This window comes from Notechis scutatus, chromosome 4, assembly GCF_049901735.1.
Source record: "Notechis scutatus isolate UNSWTSFEM ecotype Mainland chromosome 4, rNotScu1.2, whole genome shotgun sequence".
Classification (NCBI taxonomy): Eukaryota; Metazoa; Chordata; class Lepidosauria; order Squamata; family Elapidae; genus Notechis; species Notechis scutatus.
Window position 1 is genome coordinate 107,084,518 of NC_142012.1, and position 25,154 is coordinate 107,109,671.

Below are 25,154 nucleotides of genomic sequence, written 5' to 3' on the forward strand. Positions count from 1 at the left end.
TTTGACATCAACATTATACTTTGCATACTTAAAATTTGTTAAGTGGCTGTTACTAACATACATTGCTAGCATTATAAAAAATAAATATATAATTTTAAGCACACATTTAACATGTTTGGTGTCCCCCTATTTGAAAAAATATATTAGTTTATTGTTTTCTGCCATCATGGTGAAGCTTGATGGTTTTTCCAAAATAATAACCCTATTATTATTTTTCTGGCTTAATTATCATGCTACCATTTTTTTCTATTAGATGGATGCTTTGCTTTTGAATGAAATGCTTGATTTCCTTGTTTTACAATTTAATAATTGTACAGCCATAATCTTAACAGGATTTACACTCAAGTACATAGGGGGCTGAATTGAACCAAGGAATTTATTATTGAATATTTTATTTTTCAAGGTGTATTCTTTATTAAAGTTTTGGACTATTGGGTTTACGTATCTTTCCTAAATTTAGAGGCTGAATTTTCACATACTTTGAAAAGGGTGCAGACTATATTACACCATTTATTACAGAGCAAGAACAACATCATTGACAATCATTTACTGTCACACTGACATATATTTAAGCAAAGTACTTCACGATATGCAGTCTAATATTAGAAGCAGAAACACTAACAACTCTGGCAATTCAGCAGAGAAAATTATTGAAAAAGAAAAGTTAACTCCATTAGCACCAAGTCCATTTTGCCACTCTGTTTCAGGACTGTTATAATTAAGATTAATGGTTATAAGAGATCATACTTAATTGCCTAAACAATATTCTTTTTTCTGTTCTTTCTCTTCCATGTTGTTATGGCCTGTAAGCTTATAGTAGCTTATCAGTCTTATGAAGGCTATTCAGAGAGTGGGTTTTTTTTTTCAGATGAAGAGTAATTAGAGTGCCTTTAAAGAAAGAGTAAATAAGTGGTTTCTGGCACATTACCATGGGATACATGAATGCAATTTTCTGACCTCTCACCATCACTACTTTTTCTTCTTCCTCCCCTAACAGCTTGCAATAAGTAGTCAGATAGAGGAAAATAAGACTCAAGTAGTTAAATTAAGGATATCTTATCTATTCTTTCTCGCCAGTTTTCTTTCAAGATAAATACTGTATAGTGTCAAGCGGGGTGGGAACACCTGGAAAAAAAGACCTTGTTGAATGCTTCCAGTCTTCTATTCAGTAGCCAGAGAAAGTAAGCTGTTAGAACATGAGTTCTTCTTTCTTAGTGATATTATTTGTTGATTTATTTCACATAGGTAAATGCTACAGGAAGGCCGGAGGGTGCAGGGTGTGGTTGGGTGTGAGCTCTGGATGATTGGGCCATGGATATGCCAGGCGTAAGTGCAGAAAAACCAAGGCAAGGACAGTGCAGCTGGGCATGAGCTCAGGAAAGCCAAAGGATGGAAACACACCCTGCAAAAGGGTGTGTGTATGTGTGATCTCAGGAAGGCCAGAGAACTTACCAGAGTGACTTGCAACTTTCTCTGCCAGATTCCCTAACAATAGCAGTAGCACTTAAACTTATATACTGCTTCATAGTGCTTTACAACCCTCGCTAGGAGGTTTAGAGTCAGCCTATTGCCCCCAACAATCTGGGTCCCCATTTTACCGACCTGGGAAGGATGGAAGGCTGAGTCAACCTTGAGCCAGTGAGACTCAAACTGCCAAATTGTTGACAGTCAGCAGTATTAGCCTGCAATACTGAATTCTAACTGCTCCGCCACCACGGCTTTTTACTTTACTTAATGGGAAGCTGGCAGGGAAGATCAAAAATGTTGATTATGCGACTGAAGGATGCTGCAGCTGTTGTAAGTGCAAACCATCTGGGAAACATTAGCATTTTGGTGGTAGCAAGTGACATGTCTATATATGATTCTTCTCAATAGCTTCCTTCCATGATTTACCTAACCATGGTTTACTTAATATTTTCAATTTCCTGGCACACAATTATGCTACAAAATGTAGTTAGCTACTTAGCAATTTACCATGACATGTAATGTAGACAAGTTGCAATTCCAGCAAATGCCTGAGATTTCACACCTATGTCTTAATGTCTTTGAAAACAAATTTAAGGAACTACTGTCACCTCCTTCAGCCTGGCCAATCTCTTAAGATTAGCAGGCAAACTCTTTTCAAGCTTTTGATAAAGAGAACCAGTATTCTGGTGGGCACAAGGGACTGGATTATTTCAGCTTCATCATTATGGGCTTAAAAGTGCTTCAAGACTACTTTAAGTCTTAAGGTAGTCAGCCTATAGATCTTTTAAATTAATTAATCCAAACCAAGACACAACTGATAAAATGTGCTAAAAACAAGGTATTGGATTAAAAATCTTCCCTTGGAAGATAAAATAGGACATTGAAAAGAAGAAACAAAATTACAGAATATGTAAGCTACAGGACTTATGTAAAGTATTATCAGTTACAATTTAATTATTTAAATAAAGTACATTTTGCTGTATATACAGTGTTTAAAAATAATAAAGCAGTTTAACATAGCTTCCAATTAAGAAGTATGTTAAGTAGTCAGTGCAAAACAGTAAGACTATAAAAAGATTCACACAATATGCATCTATTTCTACCATACTATATACAATTTTTATTATATTTATTATATAATCATTATATTTATTTATTTATTTTATTTTTATTGTTTATTTGCTTATTATACTATTACATTTATATATTAAAGGCTTCTATCGGATGGGCATTAAATTATTATGTCCCAAACTATAGTGAATAAAGAAGCTGGCTCTGAAGGATAGAAGGAAGACCCACTATTAAAGCAATATGTCAGATCAATGAAATTGGAGCCCCGGCAAAGAAAATAATTTATAAAAAGGGTCAGAAGCAACCCGCTCTCTCTTCCCAATTTGTATGAAGACAAAAGGAGGAAAAGTAGCACATTCACATCTACAAGTGTTTGCTATTAAAGTTGTTGCAATATATGTAGATTTACTTTACTTGAATAATGTCTGTTTCTTAGTATGGCCTACCTGATAGGGCCGACTCAAACTTTAAAGCTTTTTAAAAAGTATTTACCATCTCTTAGAAGAGACTAATCCTCCTTTCTCTTTCCTCTAGACATTTGAAGTAAAAGGAACAAGGTTTTAAGTGTACAAATGATTATCTGAACTTTGGCTATCAACTTGTTCAGGTTCTCACATCTTAAACGCTAAGAGTTAAACACGTATTATGTATTAATTATGCTACCTGTGTTATAATAGCTGTGATTGGCTTTCTCAAAAAGTAGCATGATAGAAATTTAAACTGTATGAGGGAAGAAATGGACACAAGCAAACATTAGGAAGAAATGTTTCCTCCCGCCATCAAATTTCAGTGTTCTGTTTAGATCAGTGGTTCCCAAAGTGGGGGGTACTGCCCCCTGGGGGGCAGTGGGATACCTTAGGGGGATGCTAAGAGGCAAGGGGGCTGGCAGGGGGGCACTAAGAGGTGGCAGGGGAGCATTTGATGCGCTGGCCCTGCAGGGTCATCCATTGAATGTTGCACTGCTCCGGAGCTGGCGTCTCGAATGCCCCCCTGCCACCTCTTAGCGCCCCTCTGCCGGCCCCCTCGGGGATGTTAAGAGGCGGCAGGGGGGCATTTGAGGTGCCGGCCCTGCAGGCTCACCCATTGACTGTTGCACCGCTCCAGAGTCAGCGCCTCGAACGCCCCCTGCCACCTCTTAGCATCCCCAAGGGTGTTAATTATCTACACAATAGATAAGCCCAGAATTTGAGAGTGTTTAGAAAATTTTATAGCTGTTTGTCTTTATCGTAATAGCCAAATGCACAATCAGCAGACTTGTCTCACTAAACAAGACAGAATGGCTCAGATGTTGTCAAACTTGCATAGGGACTTACACATAGCACAAGCTGCATTCCAGTCATGCGCAATAGGATGATATTGCAACGTGTGATATTTTAGGGTAAGTTTGTCAGCTCTAACCTAAAATGTATAAACATCCGAGAAAATGTAAGCATTTATTTTTGTAACTTGTTATTCTTACAATCATTTTAATTTTTAATCAAGCCTGTTTTTGATTTATAGTTTAACATAATTAGCTAAATTAGGGAAGTAACATGTATATTATTTATTTTTATCCCTAATTTCTTCCATCAAAAGATGATTTAAATTTAATTATAACTTTACAGGATAAATTGTTAGAAGAGATATAGCATTCCTGTATTTTGGATAAAAGTTAGAAATGAATACTCTTTGAGACTTCTAAAATTGATTTAAAGCATCTTCTTGTCAACATAACTTTGTAAGATTGGTTTCTCTGCTCTGAGTGTTACTAAAACAAAACACAGAAACAGTTTAGATATATATTATCCTCTGGGAGCAGCATTGTCACCAATCTAATCCAGATTAGATAAATTTACAAGCAAGAGGCAAACAACTTGTCACATTAAAAACTTTAAATGTAGATATATGGACTTAGTGTGTTTTCTAAGTTTATATAAAGATAAAGGTAAAGGAGTCCCTGTGGATTTTACTCAGCTAGTCTTTGCTGACTATATGGGGTGCTGCTCATCACCCTTTCAAGGCACTGTCTGAAGACATTTCCACAGTCATGTGGCCAGCATGACATCACGGAGTTACCTTTCCACCAAAGTGGTACTTATTTATCTACTCCCATTTGCATGCTTTCAAACTGCTAAGTTAGCATGAGCTGGGACGAGGATGGGAGCTCACCTCTTCATGTGGCACTTGGGTCTCGAACCTGGGCTTCCAGCTTTCCAGGTGACAAGCCCAGCATCTTAACCACTGAGCCACCGTGCCACCCCTGAAAGTTTATGTAAAGGCATTTAATATGAAGAATTACTACTTCACATATAACTATCCTATTCCTACTGCAGAACAACAAAAAGTTTCAAGTTTAATATTGGATATTTATATCAATTGCCTATAATATACATACCCTTTCAATGAATAATATTCAGTTGCTGTTCTCTTTTTTCCTAAGTAGTGTTTGTCCTGATTATATTTGTTGAAGTGTAACTTTATGTCTCTGAATCTAATTTAAAAAGTATGTATTTTGCATCTTTTTAATTTCATTTTTTCAACACTTTTTTATCTATATATATAAAAGCGAAATACCACTCACGCAACATCACAAAATCTCCAGAACCATAAAGCCTACAAACTTGAAATTTGGCACATATGTTCCTTTTGGCTTCTAGGTGCTCACTAAGAAAAGATTTTTCAAAATGACTATCAGCGCATTATTATTTTGTATATTATTATTAATATGCTCTGATGCTAAGGAGTTCTACTCCCCCTCCCCAATCTGTTCCAAATGCAAAACACAAGCAGAGGAGAGGAGTTTCAGTTTCAGTTTTAGTTTCACAGCACCAAACAGCTTTAGTACAGAACAGTTGAGCTAAGCCACGCCCAGGCTCCTTGCTGTCTCCTTCTTGCTCACACAGCAAATACTGTTTCAGTTTCCAAACAGCCCTGAACTCTCTCACACACTGACAGGATGCTAGCCAGATGAACACCGATGGATGCTGGTAGGCAAAGGCACAATTTTTCTCCCTGATTTTCCTCCCCCAAAAATAAGCCCGGCCACATAGTTTCGTAGCGAAGCACGGGTATCAAGCTGGTATTTTATAAAAGTATTTATCTACAACAGATTTGAGATAATAAACCTTTATCTTCATTACTGATAGTTTGGGAAGTGCTGGTCCATATCACAAAAAACAGGGATCGTGAAGATTGGAAAATGAGAGCCAGTTTTGTGTAGCCTGCTGGCACCAGGCTAGAAATCTGGAGCCTGTAAGTTCTAGTCTGAAATGAAATGAAAGCTGGCTGGGAGAGGTTGAGCCAATCACACTCTTTCAGCTCAATTCACCTCACAGGGTAGTTGTGGGGAAAACAAAGGAGGAAGGAATATTGGATATGTTTTCCACCTTGCTTTTTTTATTAAAATAAAAGAGTGGGGTAAAAAATATTTAAAAATGATTCTGTGGGACAGGATATGAGGCAGGATTTTACATGGGGATATTGGCTATTCACTTCTTATCAAAGCTGACTGTAATTGGATGTTCTTAGGTGTAAAGTGGTAATATCTTGCATTTTAAGTCCTACTGAATGCCATGCAATACAGTAATGACACAACTTCTGCAGTAGTGTAACTCTGCATATTCTATGAATGAACACAAAAATGTTTAGGTTTTCTTTTCCATGGGGCCAAATCACAATTTCCTAACACACCTAAACAGCACACACCCCAAAATCAAGTTCACCATGGAAACGGAAACAAACAAACAACTACCATTCCTAGATGTACTAATCTACAAAAAAACAGATGGCACACTAGGACACACCGTATACCAGAAGAAAACACACACTAACCGCTACCTCAACGCCCAATCCCACCACCACCCAGCACAGATAAACTCCGTGGCTAAAACACTAATTACCAGAACCAAACGCCTGGCAGACAAGACACACATTAAGACTGAACTATGCACCCTGACTAAAGTACTGACAGCCAACGGCTTCCACAAAAGCAAAATCACCAGCTTGATCCACAAAAACACACTGAAACATAATAGAGACCCAGAAGATGAACAGACCTATGGAACAGCTGTCCTGCCCTACATAAGAGGTACTACAGACAAAATTAGTAAGGTACTACACAGACATCACATCAAGACTGCCTTCAAAACAGACAGAAAAATAGCAGCCATCCTTAGCAACCCCAAAGATAAAATTGACCTGGAAAACCAAGGCATATACGAAGTCCCCTGTGCATCATGCCCAGCCACATACATTGGACAGACCAATAGAAGAATAAGTACCCGCCTGGATGAACACAAAAATGCAGTCAAAAAGCTGGAACACACTTCCTCACTAGTCCAACACATGGAAGCCACAGGTCATAGCATCAACTTCAATGGCACCAAAACCCTGGCCACTATAGAAAACCCTAGCCACAGAATCATCAGAGAAGCCATAGAGATTGAAAAAAGACCAGAAAGCATGAATAGAAGAGATGATTCCACCAGGCTGTCAATCATTTGGAAGCCTGCACTCACAAACAAAAAAATCTCCACACCACAAGCCAGGCAAACACCTGGGCACAAACAGATCCCCTCTGATACCTCCAACTCAAACACACCCCAACCAGGCACCCAGATGAAACCCAGCTTCCTAACTAATGATAGCCGTCCATTTACCCGAAGCCAAGCTGCACTAAAGGCCTCCAATAAAGTAACACAATGCTGCCAGCCAATCAAGATACAAAAAGAGCCAAAAAACAGACAGAAGTTATTAGAGACACCAATCAAGCAGAACACAGCAAACTCTGAGACCAATAAACACAGACCAAGACTCCCAACCAATCAGGATGAAGAAAAAACCATTCTGGCACAGAAATAGGCTGCCCCAAATTTAAATCTGAAACCACTGTAAAAGTCTGACTCACAGGCGAACACTATACAGAAGCCTGATGATGGCAGATGAGATTCTGCTGAAACGTTGCTACAACTTTAAAATAACAACAAAGCCGTGGAATGCCATAACATGCGAAGTACCAAATGGACCGAAAACTTAAGAATATATATATATATATATATATATATATATATATATATATATATATATATATATATATATATATATATGGCATTCAGCTTTAGAAACTTAAAAACTTAAGAATACACACACACACACACACACACACACACACACACACACATACATATATACATATACATACATACATACACACAGTATTTAAAAAAAGAAATAGTGTAAACATGGGACAATGTTTCAGGTTAAACTTACAACAACATCAGTTCTCATCTTCCCCAAAGTCTTGATTAAATGAGCATAATGATAATCTTCCATTTGTCTTAAAATAGCTGTCATGCTTGCAACAAAATTTCCCTGAAAATAAAGCAAAATAAACAAAGATGTCACACAACATGCAGATTATCAGCAATTCCAGGCAATCACAAGTTATATGAACATTTCAATAATAATAATAATAATAATAATAATAATAATAATAATAATAATAATAATAATAATAATAATAATAATAACAATAATAACAATAATAATATGAACTTGCTGCTGTTACTTCTAAAGTTCCTATAATTTTCTGAGCATTATATTGTTCCACATATATGCTTTGTAAAATTCTTGGCTCTTGCTATCTTTTAATAATTGTTAAAATACATTTTTCTTCTCTATAAAATACAATTAATTATATGTGTTACTGTACCATAATTTGTTAATGAGTGGATTGGATCAGAAAATAGGAATCTTTATATTGCACCCTGAAGACATGAATCCTAAATTCAGAAAATCCTGAAAAGTATTATTTTGGCATTGTGTATGTATGTGTGTAATTTCATTTAACTGCCACTACAACATTTAACTGAAAAATGTGTACTGTGCTCTACCTTACGTAAATTATGCAGCACTCCAATAGTGCTTCAGCACATGAGGAATATGAATGTAACTTAAAACAGCTGCACCCTCTTCTGAAGCATTGCACATCCCTAATAAGTATTTTGAAATAATATGTTCTTTTGCACAGATATATACAGATATTCCTTTGCTATTCATAAAAATGTATACATACACAATCATTGTCATTAAGTCCTAACTAAACTATAAGCAAAATAAGGAATTGAAAGGCTCTTGTTTCTTCTTTTACAGCAATCATTATCTATACAAAATAATGGAAACATGGAGGAAGACAAGACTGCTTACATTGAAATTAGATATTGTAAAGGACAAATTTTCTAAATCAGATAAACATATTCAAACATTTACCAGCACCTGCAGCATCCTCTAAAACATTCTTCTTTTATGTTGTAATCTGATGACATTGTGCTGTTTGACTGTTTTCTCCAAGATATTATTTTTTAAGAGACATGGTGACGCAGTGGTTACAGTGTAGTTATTGCAAGCTATTTCTGCTGACTGGCGACTGCCAGCAGTTTGGCAGTTCGAGTCTCACCGGCTCATGGTTGGCTCAGACTTCTATCCTTCCAAGGTCAGTAAAATGAGGACCCAAGTTCTTGGGGGCAATATGCTGACTCTCTAAACCACTCAGAGAGGGCTGTAAAGCAATGTGAGGCGATATATAATTCTAAGTGCTTTTGCTATTTTTAAAAACCTTAGCCTCAAAACCTTACATGCATTTTAATTCTGATTAATAGTTTTAGTAATTAATTTTCTAGTTAAGGTGTTAGAATGTGGTCCTCAGGTTATGGCCATTTGTTCCATGACCACTCAAAATTATGACAATATTGAATATGGGGCGGGATTTATGACCTGTACTTGAAGTTGTGGCTATTACAGTGTCCCTGCAGTCACATGATTGAAATTCAGGTGCCTGGCAACCAGCTAGCAATTACAATGGTTGCAATGCTCTGCATTCACATTATCACCATTTGTGACATTCCCTGACACTTCCCATAAGTATGGTCAATGTGGGAGGACCCAGCAGGAAGTTACAAGTCATGTCTCCTGATTTTTTGTCCACCTGTGATCTGTAGTACCTACTTGCCAATCTAGCAATTACCCATAACGCCTACCATACCAGCTCCACGTAGCACCTGTTTGCTGGCCTGTACTCCACAGCACTCACTCGTGGCACTTGCCTGCCCCCTCACAACTATCACCTGCCAGGTTGGTTGCCTGAGACTCTTGCCTCTTCCCATGTCATGGTCTTGTGAGGTCCTCACTTAACAACCTACACAGTCCTGGGATTATGATGGAAACCAGGACTGCTGGGGTTGCTGTTGCTGTTGCTAAGTGCTAGTCATATGGCATCATTTCTTATGATCACTTGCCAGTGAAAATTCTGGTCATAATAGTCATTTGTAACCCAAAGACTACTTATAGAACATACTCATTCATAAGGAATTCTAAGGTATTATTCTAAGGTAGTAATTCTATTCTAAGGTAGTAATTCTAAATAATAATGAAAAAGGAATACATACAACTTAAGCCACGGTGGCGCAGTGGTTAGAGTACAGTACTGCAGGCTACTTCTGCTGACTGCTGGCTGCCTGCAATTTGGCAGTTCGAATCTCACCAGGCTCAAGGTTGACTCAGCCTTCCATCCTTCCAGTGTTGGTAAAATGACGACCCAGTTTGTTGGGGGCAATATGCTGACTCTGTAAACCACTTAGAGAGGGCTGTAAAGCACCGTGAAGCAGTATATAAGTGTAAGTGCTATTGCTAATTGCTATTAATGTGGGTCCTGAGGGAAATCATCAACTTAACTTTATGAATGTGAGCTAAGACTTCCTGGATTTAGATACAGCTTCTAAATCAATACCTTAAGGAAAGATGCTTAAGAAGATATCTCCCTTGTACATTTCTGACTTTTTTCCTCTTCAATTGGTTAATTACTTAAGATTAATGTTTGTGCAGATGAATCCACTTCTTATTTTTCCAATACTTTCAGTTTTTATCAAGGGATCCTAATCTTCTCTTTGTAATTGTACAGAATTTCTTTATACAAATTACTAATATTATGTTGATAAGTAAAGTGGAATAGTAGGTGTGTGTGGGAACAGGAGTAACTTCCAGCCAGCTTCCTAACTGATTTTGCTTGTGGGAGACCACAGCTAATGTCACAGATTGTGATCACATATCTGCAGGAATGTTGTGATGGACTTTGCAAATAGTTGCAACTTCACAGCAACTGTAAGTCCCCCTTGTTCAGTGCTGTCAGAACTTTGAATGGTTGCTGAATGAATGGTTGTAACTCAAGGACTACCAGGATATCCAGTGACCTGAGTTTATGATTAAGAGTAATAGAAGGCTCACAGGTCAAACAGGAGGCTTAAAGTTACTGTACCCCAGGAGATAAATCAACTTATTACAGAGTTCTAGAAATTATTTTTCTTTGTTCCCAGATAATTGGATTATAAATGTTAAAGGAGGATCTTAATTTATACCTGTGATTTTCAAGGAAGCAGAAATTGTTTTCATTTGTGTATTTTCTTATTCTATCCTTATTACAACAAGTTCTGGTTACCATACACAATTATTCTTAAAGCTTCTCATATCCTGTGAGGAGGTTTTAATTGGCTAAAAAAGACTCCATAAACAGATTGGAGCTGTATGGACTTGGATTTCTGAATCCTTAATCCTGATTTCACACCTGAATCATTATACCAGACTGATTTTCTTTCTTCTGATTTTCAGGTGGCAGAAAAGGTGTGGGAATAAATAAAGCATATGTTGTTAAAAGAATGGAATACAACTCCCATTAAAAAAAAGAAACCATCTGGATCAATCTGGAATTTAAAAAAAATAATCCTAGGAATCCAGATTGGTTTCTTCATTTGTTTTTTTTTAGGGTTTTTAAAAAAGATTTAGAGTCCCTCCCCCAATTCTGTATGTCCCTGAGCACTTAGTTTTTGTATTAAATAGGTATAACCTAGCAGTTTTGAAACTATAGTATTCTGGCTGGTGGGGCCTAGGAAAAGGGCCTTTTCTGCAGGGGCTCCTGCCCATCCTTTTGGCTTCCATCCTTTTGACCTTTCAAAAGGGCTTGAAGACCTGGCTCTGCTAGATGGCTTGGGGCCCAACAGGAAATCGTCATATTTGAGGTGGTTGAACAATTAAGAGCCAAATCCACCTCCTTCCCTGTACATCCAGCTCCCTCCCTTCCCATCTTTTAACTATAATTCTATTTTGATCGTAATTTCCATTTCCGTTGCTTTAGAAGTATTTATCTTTTAAGGTTTTAATGCTTTTAATGCTGTAAGCTGTGTAGTTGTTTACAGGATGAAAGGGCAAATAAATGTAATCAATCAATAAATGCAGTTAGTTGATTTCTAATGGAATGGCCTGGCAACCATAGCAATCAGCCTTTGCTTCCTGGTTGTGTCAGTTGTGAACCATTTATGCTCTGAGTACTGTTAAATTTTTGCTAGCATTCAGTGTTGATACAATATGTGGTCAGGTTGCTCAGACACAAATATACAAAGAAAAAGTAGAAACACTTTTAAGAAAAAAAGAAAACAACTGTAACCATAATTCTCCATCTTGCAAAAACATCAGAAATAGTAGAGGGGAAAACTAAAAACATTGATCTTGCCCTAGTAAGTTATAGAAATAATGCTACTGTAGATATCATGCTAGTTAAAACTGATGCCTGCATCCTTTAAATTAACAATCAGCAATATCAATAACATGAACTATGGTTTCTTTTTTTTTTCTTTGCTGATTTGATTCATACATTTCATGTAACCATGGTATGTCTTTGACTTAGCATGATATGTGAACCCAGTCACTGTGATTTGTAAACCATGGTTAATGAATAGATTGATCAACATTTTTGCAGTTGGAAGGATACATTTTTTAAAGTTATTATTAAGTCATTGATGGGTGAAGTGGATTAGGAGTTACATAAAAATGTACTTAGATAATTAATTTTATATTTATTATATTTTCTTATCACTATATCCTTACAAATTCAAGAACACATACCGTGATGCTTGATCTTACCAAACTATAATGTTAACATTAAAAATGTTTCTCTACTATATTTCAAATGATGGATGGTCAGCATGCAGAAAATAATATATTTCACTCTAATTTCTACATGGACCTCAGTGGAGAATAATGGAATTCACTCAAACATTTGTTTTTTAAAAAATAGATTTCCACATTTAGGAATGTATACTTCATGTGCCGAAAATAAATTTTATTTTTAGTAAATATTTTAAAAACAATAATAAAAGGAAATACAAATTAAATTCAAAAAGAAAAAGTTATAAACAAAAAAGGAAAACTGCATAGAAAAAGAAAACAGGGAAAAAATAGAAGAAAGAAAAAGAAAAATATGTTGAGAGGGAACTTCTAGTCTTCATTACAACAAACAACAACAAACTGATAACTCATCACCAACTATAAAAGTAAAAGCAACATTTCTTCTTCCTATAACCCATCCCTTCTATATGCAAAACCTTAAATCATCAACTTTTTAGTCCTGGTATCAACAAAAACTCTGTAAAAGACTACCAGAGCTATATATATAAAAACAACACACACACACACACACACACAGACACACACACACACACACAGAGTTTTAACCTTGATCAAATATCAACTTTGTATTTTTCTTTTATGTCTAACTATCTTGATCTTTAATTTGTTCAGATGCTGTCTTATTGCCACTCAAACACTTCATCGGAGCTTTAAAAGAGTTCTTTGGTAAATCCAGTGTAAGTCTTTATGCAGTGTTGGTTTGTCTTTTGTACTTCCCCTTTGATTTTCAAAACCTTTGTCTATCCAGTAAAGTTCTTGTCACAGTAGTTCTCTTGGTTCTTTTCTATCTTGTAATCCACAATTTTTCCTATCATTATTATTTCCAATTTGAACGTCTTACATATTTTATAATACATACGTTTATTCATTATTTTTGATTCTACTATTCCTTTATCAAGCAACTTTTGTTTCATATCTATCATTCCTTTATTAACATCTTTTAGACATAATCTATGCACAGAAGCAGAGATTTTTATGGATATTGTTGATATTGTAGTCACTAATTTCTGGATCCATTCTTCAAAGATATTTAATATTTCAAGTGTTCTAGTATTTTGTGTAATTTGGTAAATGCTAATTCTAAAGTGTAGTAGTAAAGAAGAATGACCTTTGGAGCTTGAGTGAAGAATTGCAGCCTAGGGAACGGTTTTTGCAGGCAAGATAGGAATGAATTATACTTTCAGATTTGCAAGATTCTGTTAACGTAGCTTTACAATAATGTAGAGTTAGCTTATCTAGTCATTTCTTTTGGTCTACCTGGGAAGGTTCTTATGCTGAAGTACAAAACAGAACTATATAAATTTCTTCTGTAGTGCATAACAATCATAATGGATCATAACAAACAGGAAATCTTAATACTGAATCATATATTTGTCAAATATTCACAACTCGGGTTTTCAAAAGAATCTTGCAAACACAAAACACCTGGATTTCTTTTTTTAAGGCAAAGATTATCGAAATTTAGATATTTCTTACATGATATATTATTGAAATCAGGGGTGGGATTCAATTTTTTTAACAACGGGTTCTGTGGGCGTGGCTTAATTGGTGGGCGTGGCTTGGTGGTCATGTTATTGGCTGGGTGTGGCCAACTCAATATCACTCACATCGAGGCACGCATCTCCTCACCTGGCCTCTCATGACAACAGTCGTAAGTGTGAAAAATGGTCATAAGTCACTTTTTTCAGTGCCATTTTAACTTTAAATGGTCACTCCACACAAGCAAAGTACCAGCAAAGGAGGGGAAAAAACTCCAGAGATGTTCCTGAGACAGGAAGTCTAGTCCTGCCAAGAACGTAATAAGGGTTAATGGAGAGGCAGTTTCTGTAAGCAACACCAGCATGTTTCCTTCTTGCCTTCCTTACAGGATTAGACCAGTAATTTCTTCTAACAATATATATTCATATATATATATATATATATATATATATATATATATATATATATATATATATATATATATATATATATATTCATAGATTTTCACGGGTACAGGTATGTAGGTCTAGGTGTGTTCGTGTCTTTTCCCGTGTAAGATTAAGAGTATTTTGGCGACATTTCGGTGAGGTCCCACTCGCCATCCTCAGGCTGGTGCTTTGGCTTTGTGCCAGTGCAAGCTTGCACTGGCACGGCCAAAGCACCAGCCTGAGGATGGCAATGAGACCTTGCGAAACATCGCCAAGTTATATTCTTAAAGTCGAATCTTACAGATGAGATTCTGCTGAAACGTTTACAACTTTAAAGAACTACAATGCGTGGGAAATACAACCAAGCCTACATGATCTACACACACACACACACACACACACACACACATATATATATCCTTTTCTTAAGTTATATATATATATATGGTATTTAGGTTTCTTATATGTATATGTATTTTCCCATGTCATAATATTTGTGCTTTTATTATATTATTTTATATATATATGTATATAATATTTTGTATGTATGTATGTATGTATGTATGTATGTATATATATATATATATATATATATATATATATATATATATATATATATATATATATATATATATATATATATATATATATATATATATATATATATATATATATATATATATATATATATCCAGTGACGTCTACCCAACCCACTAGAGTGAGGAGGCAGGGAATGCTGTGAGTCCCAACCCTGAGGGAGATACACCTGGTGGGACATAGAACGGCCATCTCTGTGGTGGCTCCATCTCTCTGGAACATCATTCCCTCAGAGATTAGAATGGCCCCGTCCTTAATACTATTCCGAAAGGCACTGAAGGCCAGGTTTTGCCAGCAGGCCTGGAGAACCCAGAGAGGGATGGAACCCATCAAATGGCTAGTGTGACCCGCTGACGTCGGGGTGGGGGGATGGGAGTTGATTTTTGTTTTTGTTTTGTTTTTTGTTTTCCCAAATTTTGTTCTATTGTACTTTACTAATTTATTTGATTCTTTTTGTTAGTTCTTATTGTTTTTCTTTTTCTTTTTTGTTTTAAATATGATATTACATTGTGTAAGCTGCCTTGAGTTGCCATGGGCGAATAGGTGGCAATATAAATCAAATAAATAAATATTAATTATTTATAAATTATTAGCTATTTAATTTTATTTCTCTAAAAATTGTTTTTAACTGTAACATTAAATTCCTAATAGAGCTAAAGATACTGGATGTCTGGGAGTTTGCCTAAGTGCAGTGCAACTGAAGCTAATTTATAGATATATTTTGCATAAAAGTCCAATCTGTGTCAATACAGAAATTATGAGTGCAGTTTATGACTGAAGATTAGTTTGCAAAGCAAAAAGTACCCTTTGTGTAATTGTAACGATCTATGAAGCTTATCTAATTTAATTGTTACAGTACTTCTTTAAAGTCTTACAAAGGAAGTAATGTGAAGAGAGGAGGTTTTATAATTTATATATTTGAGTTACATTCTATCAAAAAATCCATTTCAAATAAATGGAAGAATCCAAGTTATAATAGAATCTTTTATGGACAGAAGTCAACATAAAAAAAGAGAGAGAATAGTCTGAGATATTGATCTTTTCCCACCACAGAAAACTTATTAAGACTGAATTGCTCCTGCCTCTATTAAGATCTGGTTGAAAGCCCAGTACATCACAGAATACAATTGAGGTAATCTTGAGATTTCAATTATCTCAGTTGGGGTGAAAGTTATTTAGCTGCTTCATCAGCTTCTTTATCATTAAAGATGCAGGGCACATTGTTAACTATAGGATGAATTGCATATGGTATACATTAACTATGTATTATAATATGTGGATCCATTTACTGGCTCACTTGTTCCTGTCTTTCTTATTGTATGTATGTTAAACATCTGTGATTAAAAACATTTCTGACTTCTATTTTTATTTATAGATTTTAAAAGATAGGTGAATCATCATAAAGGGAACATAGATCAATTTGCTGACTTTGCTATAGTTATATACATGTAGCTTTACAATTACTCTGCGTATAAAATTGAAATTGATTTGCCAAAAATCTTTTTCTGCATGGAACGTTATGCTATATTAGGGATGCAAAGATGAAACAGTAAAACATGCAACTGATTACACCCTTAAAAGCTAACCCAACATTTTTCAAAACATTTTATAAAAATCAATTACTTCATGTTGCTTAATATTTGGTTAGCTTACATTTAGTAAGTCTCACTACTGTAGTGTTAGGTGGATAAAGGCTGCACTAGCTAATTTCAGGTCTTAAAATTATAGAACATACTGGTATATATATATCACCATGAATAAAGATTCATTTGATCTGAAATTGAAGCATTTCACAGCAGGTTTACCTAGCCATCAGGTTCATCCTTCTTATCTTGTGTTTCAGTCTCATTCTTACTTCCAGGAACGAACAGTGATTATCTAGATGGTCAATAGGGAAACTCAGGGGTCCAGTTAATGACCTATCTTCCTCCTACTTCATTTTAATTGAGTAACATGTAAGGAAATTTGACTCATACAGAATAGAGAATGGGGGGAATGCTGTTGTGCTACCCATGCCTTCTCACTTACTGGGAGCTGGAAGGCAGGAGTTACTGCAAACCTAGAGGGATGTGCTGCAAATATCTTCAAAAGCTGAGCCAATACACTTAGTGAAATGTTCAAAGTTACGATGGACCTCACCAAGGGTATGAGTGACCCAGTTCTGATGGCCATTCCAACTGTGGTGATGTGACTATATATCAGGCACTCAGCAAGCAGCTTGCATATTTATGGCTGTTTGTACTGTGCTATAGTCATTGCTTTTTTGCTGAAAAAAACCATGGCGGTAGTTTTATGACAGCAGCATTTACTTAATTACTGCTGCAAAAAGGTCATAAAATCATGTCTGTCACATGGTGACCCATTTTTGAACCATTACAATTTACAAGTCTGATGGGCAAGCTCCATTATGGTTCTAAGTAATACCTATAATTAACTAAATGACTTTGGTAATCTGCTGATTGCTATGCCTCTTAAATTGAGATTATTTATCTACACCAGTTCTTACTCTGGTAATCTTCTGAAGTACTGTGATACACTTCTTTGATCTCATTTATTTTCTTATATCCCTTGTTATTTTTTAAAAAAATTATTTATAAAATTTATTGGCTACCCATCTTACTCTGGATAGCTTATAGTTACATAAAATCTAAAACATCAAAAGTTAAAAGTTAAAAACAAACATTAAAACCAAAAACACATGGGGAGAGTGGGGGGCGGAATGGGATGGAGATGGGATCTGTTATTACTCAATCAACTACCTCCATTGCGCTGATCACCCACTGAAGCCCCAAGCCAACTGGCACAGCCATTGCTTTAGGCCCTTACAAAAAGATAGAAGGATTGGGGCCAACCTCACATCAGGGAGGGGGGGAGATGTTCCAGGATAGGAGCAACAGCAGAGAAGGCTGTCCCTGGATTCTGCCAGCAAGAATACTTGGGCTCCTCTACCGACACAAGTGGTATGGGCCAATCCCACTGGGGTGAGATGGTCCCTCATGTAACCTGGACCTTGTCATGAAGGGCTTTAAAGGTGATCACCAACACCTTCAATTCCATCTGGAAGCAGACTGGTAACTAGTGCAGCTCAGGGAGCAGTAGTGTCACAGGGGCCTTTGGGAGGGGGCAAAATTACCTGCCCTGCCACACTTTGCATCAGCTGTAGCTTCCGAATGCTTTTCAAGGATACAGTGTATTACAGTAGTCCACTAATGAGATGACCAGCCTGAATGACTGAGCACAGGGAATCCTGGTTTTTATAAATTTTATTATTTATTATTTTTATAAATAACTCAAGGCAGTAAACATACAAAATCTTCTTTTATTTCTCCCTCGGCAACAACCCTGTGAAGTGAGTTGGGCATAGAGAGAGTGACTGGCCCAAAGTCATTCACCCTCCTTTTGTGCTTTCAGTATGGTCTAGTGATTAAGGCACCAGGTTAATAAGCAAGAGTAATAACATATTTCTGTTTATTATCCTGGTGCCTTAACCACTAGATCAGTGGCCCGCTAACCTTTGGGGCACCAGGACCAGGTTCCATGGAGGTTTTTTTCACGGACCGAAGGGGGCATGGTTTTACATGCTGCCTGCATCCCGCGGATGGGGCTTCGCTTGTTTGCATGGACTGGTTGTTAGCATGATGCGGATCAGTGCCGGTCCACGGACTAGACCATTCTGAATTTGTACTTTGAAAATGACTCAGAAGTGCCAGCAATCTCTTCTGAAACCATGTAACAGTAAACATCAAACTTCACTGGCATTATATTCCATCACAGCAGCTGAATATACAAATGAGTGATTTATAGGAAAGAAGTAGTAACATTGGGTAACACAGAATGAATGAGAACTGCAAATATAATATATGAAAAAAAAAACATGAATATCTGTTAAAAAAACAAAAATAAAATAGGGGGTGATGCAGAAGTGATTCCTTAAGTTGGGATTTATTCAATTAGCTCCAACAAATACTGAATATGCAATACAATTAAGTTTGTGTTTATACAGCTAAAATTATAATTATTTTTTTTTAATTTAAGAAAGTCTGTACCCACATTAAACTCTACTTGTTTTATGATTCTGAATGTTCTCTGAGTCATAAGATTTCTTTTACAACCTAGCTACTATCGGACATATTAGTATTAGTAATATTATATTTTCATAGTATTTTGTTTGTATGTGTTTAGGTTTTCTATAATTTTATTCTTTTAATATTGTAAGCCATACAGAGTTAGCCTGTGGTAAGATGGGTGATCAATAAATTTAATAAAATAAAAATAAATAAATAAATAAATGATTCTGATGAAACAATTAAGTAAAATGACTTCTGATTAACATTATTCTTTTTAAAAAAATAATAATAATATTCTGTCTCACTTTTAAAACACTTTTTCAAACTTCTTTTTAACAATCCCTTTAGGCATTTTTCTAAACAGCTCACCAACTTTACAAGCACCTCAAGCAAACTGTGAAGCAGCAATAGTTGCAGAGTTGCCAGTAATGCACAACAATTTTTAATGTTAAAAAAAATGAGATTTTATACAAGTCCAGAACTGCATGAATTGGTCTTTTCTTATGAACAACTCTTTATAATTTTTCTGGCCCTACATTCCTTGAATCAGAGATGTAATGTGAAGGGCTAATGTGATATATATTGGATGGTACATGACCATGAAAGAAAATGTGGGGGTGGGGAGAATGAGCAGGCAATCTGAAACTGCCTGATGATCCTGGAGGGAGAAATAGTTGTTTTTCCCTTGTACTGAAGGGATACTATTTTGGTGTAATAAATGTCATTTTTGTGACAGATGGCATTAATTGGGAGGTAGGGAAACCGAAATCCCCACTGCTAATTTAGAAAATAAACTTACACTTAGGAAAGTTGTTTTAAGGTCTTATGGCAGATAGAGGGAGTTGGAACCAAGCAATAGTCAATGCCTCAATGAAGGGGGTGTGGTTTTGTCACTTCTAAAGTAACAGTGGCTCCAACTCAAGAAGCCTTCTCTCTCTCTCTCTCTCTCTCTCTCTCTCTCTCTCTCTCTCTCTCTCTCTCCTTCTCCCTCTCCCTCTCTCTCTCTTCCTTTTCATGAAAAAGTTGTAGAGAAAGTAGCAGCCCTGAAACTGCATTGGATCTGTTCTGATCATTGGTCATGTAAATGACTGCAATAGATCCTAGAAGAAGGAGATTATTTGGAGCCTTGGACATCAGGTTTGAGGCTGCTTGAAACCCAGCAACACCATTTATGGATGGCCTTTGGAGAGACTGAGATCTTAGGACAACAACCCTCCAGCTACTTCTTGATCTCCAGAAATTTCCCACTTGCTTCCTAAAAAGTTGGTTCCATTTGGTAATAGGGATTGAGGTAGTAGGGAATGATTTTTCTGGTGACCTCTACTTTGTACAGTGCTTGGACTATCTCTCTTCTCTCCAGTGCTTTTTAACATCTGTATGTTAAAAAATCTGTATGTTGGGGGATATCCCCTGCTGAGACAGGATTCAATATTATTACACTATTGATAAATATCTTGTTCTTAGTTCAAACAGGTGATATAGCAATAGCATTTATATACTGCTCCATAGTGCTTTACAGCACTCTCTGGACAGTTTACAATGTATTTTCATATCCCCCCCCCCAACAACAATCTGGGTCCTCATTTTACCGACCTCAGAAGGATGGAAAGCTGAGTCAACCTTGAGCCATATCAGGATCGAACTGCAAACTCTGGTCAAAGTTTCCCTGCAATACTTCAAACACTGCACCACCACAGCCATTATATATTAGAAGTGTTAATCCACTGGAATGGTTTTGGGTTTTTGAGCCTCATGATTCCAGGGATATTCAATCTCAAGGATGAGCAAGGGTACACTTTTTTATTTAGAGCTTGTCAGCAATTTGGGGCTTCCAGTAACTCCTGCCTGAAAAAAGTATAGCTATGGCTATGAACACTTTTTACAACTAAATTTTATATGACAATTGTGACATTTTCTGGATCAGGAGGCCCTGTTCACAGTCTCTTGCAGAAGAAAATATGGCATTATAAAAATTACAGTGAATTACCACATCCCCAAATATATTTTTCAAGGAGAAATGTATCGTCAGATCAGCCATGAAACACTTGCATTCAAAGGAATACTAATTCAAATATTAATGGAGAGTAGTAATGCTCAGATGCACGAACCTGTAGAATATGCACCATTCAAGGATTTTAAGTAAACAAACAAAGACATTGGAAATGTAGTATGATAATTTTTGTTATCTTTGTGTCATTATTTGTTGTGTGACATTTTAGATAAATACACATAGGTCTGTGAAAAAGTTTTCTCATCCTTTTAGGTTTAAATGTTTGGGTATCTGTGCTGCAGAATGTGAACTACATATATCACCAGTACTACTATAAAAAGGAAGCTTGAATGAATAATTTATAGTGAAATTGATGTATATTTCATTTACTTCATAAACAAAAACATCCAATATATGATGTGCCGTTGTTTCCATAATTTCAGTAAATTCAAATGAAAAGATAACTAGATCCGGTTGCATGAATATTTAGTTAAAAGCCAAGGCTGATTTGGGTCAACCCTGCCCTATAGATAACTAAAAACTATGACACTATTTCAGTAAATTCTCACTATTTTATTATTCATTTATTTGTTTACTTATATCATGCCATTTATTACTTTTACAAAAAACTCAAGGTGGTGAACATATTCAACACACCTTCCTCTTCCTTTTTTCCCCACAACAACCCTGCGAGGTGAGGTGACCTGAGAGAGTGACTGGCCCAACCTCACCCAGCTGGCTTTCATAGCTAAGGTGGGACTTGAACTCACTGACTCTTGCTTTCTATACAGATTCTGCCTGCTTAAAATAAATTTTGGATTAAAAAAATAACATGCAATTTATGCCTATCGATCAAGAAAGAATATAAAACATTTCTAAAGTTGTTAGGCTCCATCAAGCCACATTTGAAAGCTGGTATCTTGAAGCAGAGATGATTTGAAACAATGGTGAATCTTTGCAAGACTGGCTATACCATTAAAATCACCCCAAATATAAAATCATCCTGGAAGTCACAAATTCCTGGATCTGTAGCTCTCTTTTGTTTTGGTTAAAATCAGTATTCATGATTTCACCAAAAGAAAACCACTAACTAGATAAAAATGGGATCCGTGGGACTGTATCCTTCTAGAAGCTATTGCTCATTTCAACTTTGCAAAATGGCATCTACCCTCCAATCCTCCAGACTTCTGAAGGAATGTTGCATGGACAATTGAGTCAAAAACAGAACTTTTCAGGTTGCATGGATATTGTATCTAGTGGGAACCAAACACTATGTTTCACCATAAGAATCTTATATCAAGGTAAGAACAGGAGTAATAATATCATGGATTAGGGGTGCTGTGTTTTTCAAGGTCCAGACAACTTTCCAATATGCATTGTGCATTGGATCAGAGAATTCTATTCAAAAATAGCAAGACGATTTCAAGCATACAAGCAAGTCTATAAGAGAATAAATGAAGAACAAATTTTCTGGAATGGTTAAATCAAAGTCTAGACCTAAGCATCTCATAACTGCTGTGACAGGAATGAAAGCAAGCAGTTCGTGCTAGAAATTCCCCCAATGTTTTTGATTTAAAACATTTGCCAAAAAAAAAAAAAAATGGAACAAATTTTCTACATGACTAAGTGAGATATTATCAGTTCAGAGCAGCAGGATGCAGAATAGTGAAATTAAATGGCAAAAAGCATTGCTTCTTCATATAGATTCCAGGTGAGATTTTTCTAACCAGCAATTATCTTCTGATGTTATAAACCAGAAATTTGTTATTTGAGAATCAAAATTTCAATTAAATTGGCTTTTCCCAGCAGTTACCAATTGCAAAGGATTTGGAAGGTTACTGTATTTGAGGAATTTACAAAAAAGTTTTGCAAAATAGATTGCACTTCAAAAAAAAATTTGGACAGAATATATGCCTTTGGAGAAGAGATCTTAGATTTGCATAACCAACTTGTTTTGGTACAGATGTACATGCTTATTTATCTGCCCATGTATGTCATTGTACATTACATATACCTTTGGACATTTAAAATTCATATAGGGATGTAACAAGTAGAAAAATCACATCTTTTACTGTAGATATAAAGCAACATTTCAAAGTTATAAGACAAGGCAGAATTTACATTAAACATTACTACAGATTTACAATGATACTTTGATGATCAGTAAACTCTTGACAGTGGAATCATCTTACTGTTTTGATGTAGTTTGTTAATATATAAAAATTACAAACTATTTCAGAGCAGCTATGTCGCAGATTGAAGTCAATTCTTTTGGAATACATCAATATCTCTATTTTATCTTTTTTAAAAATATATATATATATAGTTAATTTACAATAAATTTTAACTTGGGATTAGTATATCTGTCATGAACTGCAATGAAATTGGAATCTCTCTCTCCCTCCCTCCCTCTCTCTCCCTCTCTCTCATATAACAGCATAGAATTATGTACCAGTACAATAATTTTACAATTGAGGACATGGAAATCTAATTTTGCTATTGACATTTTTCTAACAGATGCTAAGAGAACATCATTTACAGTGTAATTATTGAAGCATTTTCAGTTTATTACATTAAACAACACAAAATAAGAAGCGAGTTAGTTTGACCACAGAGCAAAAACAAAATATTGGAAACTTGAACTGAGATGGTACTATGATGCTTCTGCCTGTCCAATGATAGAGAAATAAAAGTTGTAGCATTTTTGAATTTCTATACAGTACTGCACATGCATTATTATGCTACATCAAGCAGCTGAGAACTGATTCAGAACTAGTATGGTGATATGTTGCGGATCATACTGGATTTTAATAATTAATTAAGAATTAATTATCTGTGGGAGGCTGTTTCTGTTTGTCCCTTGCTAGATGGAATCAAGCAAATAGCAATGTTGTAGGCTAGCTTCTTTAACCACCAATCCAGATTTTAAAGTAGGGACAAGTAAATTAATCCTACATAACTAGACGTAACAATGACCTACACAATTTCCCCAGATATGTAGCAATAACAGTACCAAGATTAAAGTAAATATCATGGAATCGTACAATTGGAAAGCACCTCAGAGCACATTTAGTTCAAATGATTTCAGACTTAAAATAATGATTTCAGCCTTTAAATAAACATGTTGCAAACCTCCAATGGCTTCATTATAAGATTTCCAAAGTCTAAGAATAATATATCTGAAAAATGTGAACAGTTCTGCTGGATGTACATCTACTTGAGAATGTAGTAGTAATAGCAACAGAAATGTGTTGATATGCATGTACAAACATTTGCATTCCTGCAGTTACACAAATAATGTCCTACTCTTAAACCAGCTGCTTTTACACATATTTTTCAGCAGAAAACTTAGCATTATCATCTATGACAAGTACAGCTACCAATTTTCTACAAATAAGTATCAGCAGGAAGCTTGTATAAAGAGAACCAGATGTGATGCAGTATAATTTAGGTAGCAGCTAGTAATGTGTACTACAACTAACCTGAATATGCTTCTAGCATTGCTTCAAGGTTTCATTTTATTAAGAGAAACAGAAATCTTATTCTCTGATTTACATTATACACAGAGAAACACATGTAAACTCAAATCTAACACCATAGATACAAACGGAAACCTCAAAATATTAATCTGTACAGACAGCATTAAGCCTACAACTTTTACATTGTAAGCCGAAAAGGAGCATTTCTCCTATAACCCTAGGCCAATGTTTATGTACTCTATCTTCTGTATCTTAAGATTCCACATAAAACCATTAGGACTGTTACTTTAACTTACAGTGTTAATTAAATATAGTGTGTGCATATTGCGTGCACAACTTCAAAGTAAAGTTATTGTATAAATCAGTGCTGATAGCCAATCCTAAAGGAATCATACATAAAATAATGCAGTCTACAATTCAAAATGTTAGGACTGTGAAGAAGCTGTAATGTAACATTTACCAAGATTCCCCAAGACAAGGTTATTTTACACTCTGCAAGAAACCCTTAAGGTGAGCTAGCACTTCACTATTCTTATCACCTTTGGATAGGCTTGAACCTGAGCCATTATTAGTTATTAATTTCACT

The 25,154-nt window shown here is 35.8% G+C and overlaps 1 protein-coding gene across 3 annotated transcripts in view; it reads right to left on the reverse strand.

Moving 5' to 3' along the window:
- The window catches only part of DOCK1 (dedicator of cytokinesis 1), a 414,443-nt gene that overhangs the window by 163,404 nt on the left and 225,885 nt on the right, over positions 1 to 25,154 (reverse strand). For all 3 annotated transcript variants that reach the window (XM_087964320.1, XM_087964319.1, XM_087964318.1), the window contains exon 28: positions 7,786 to 7,887. In XM_087964320.1, coding sequence (XP_087820446.1) covers positions 7,786 to 7,887 — 102 coding nt within the window. The remainder of the gene's footprint in view (positions 1 to 7,785; positions 7,888 to 25,154) is intronic.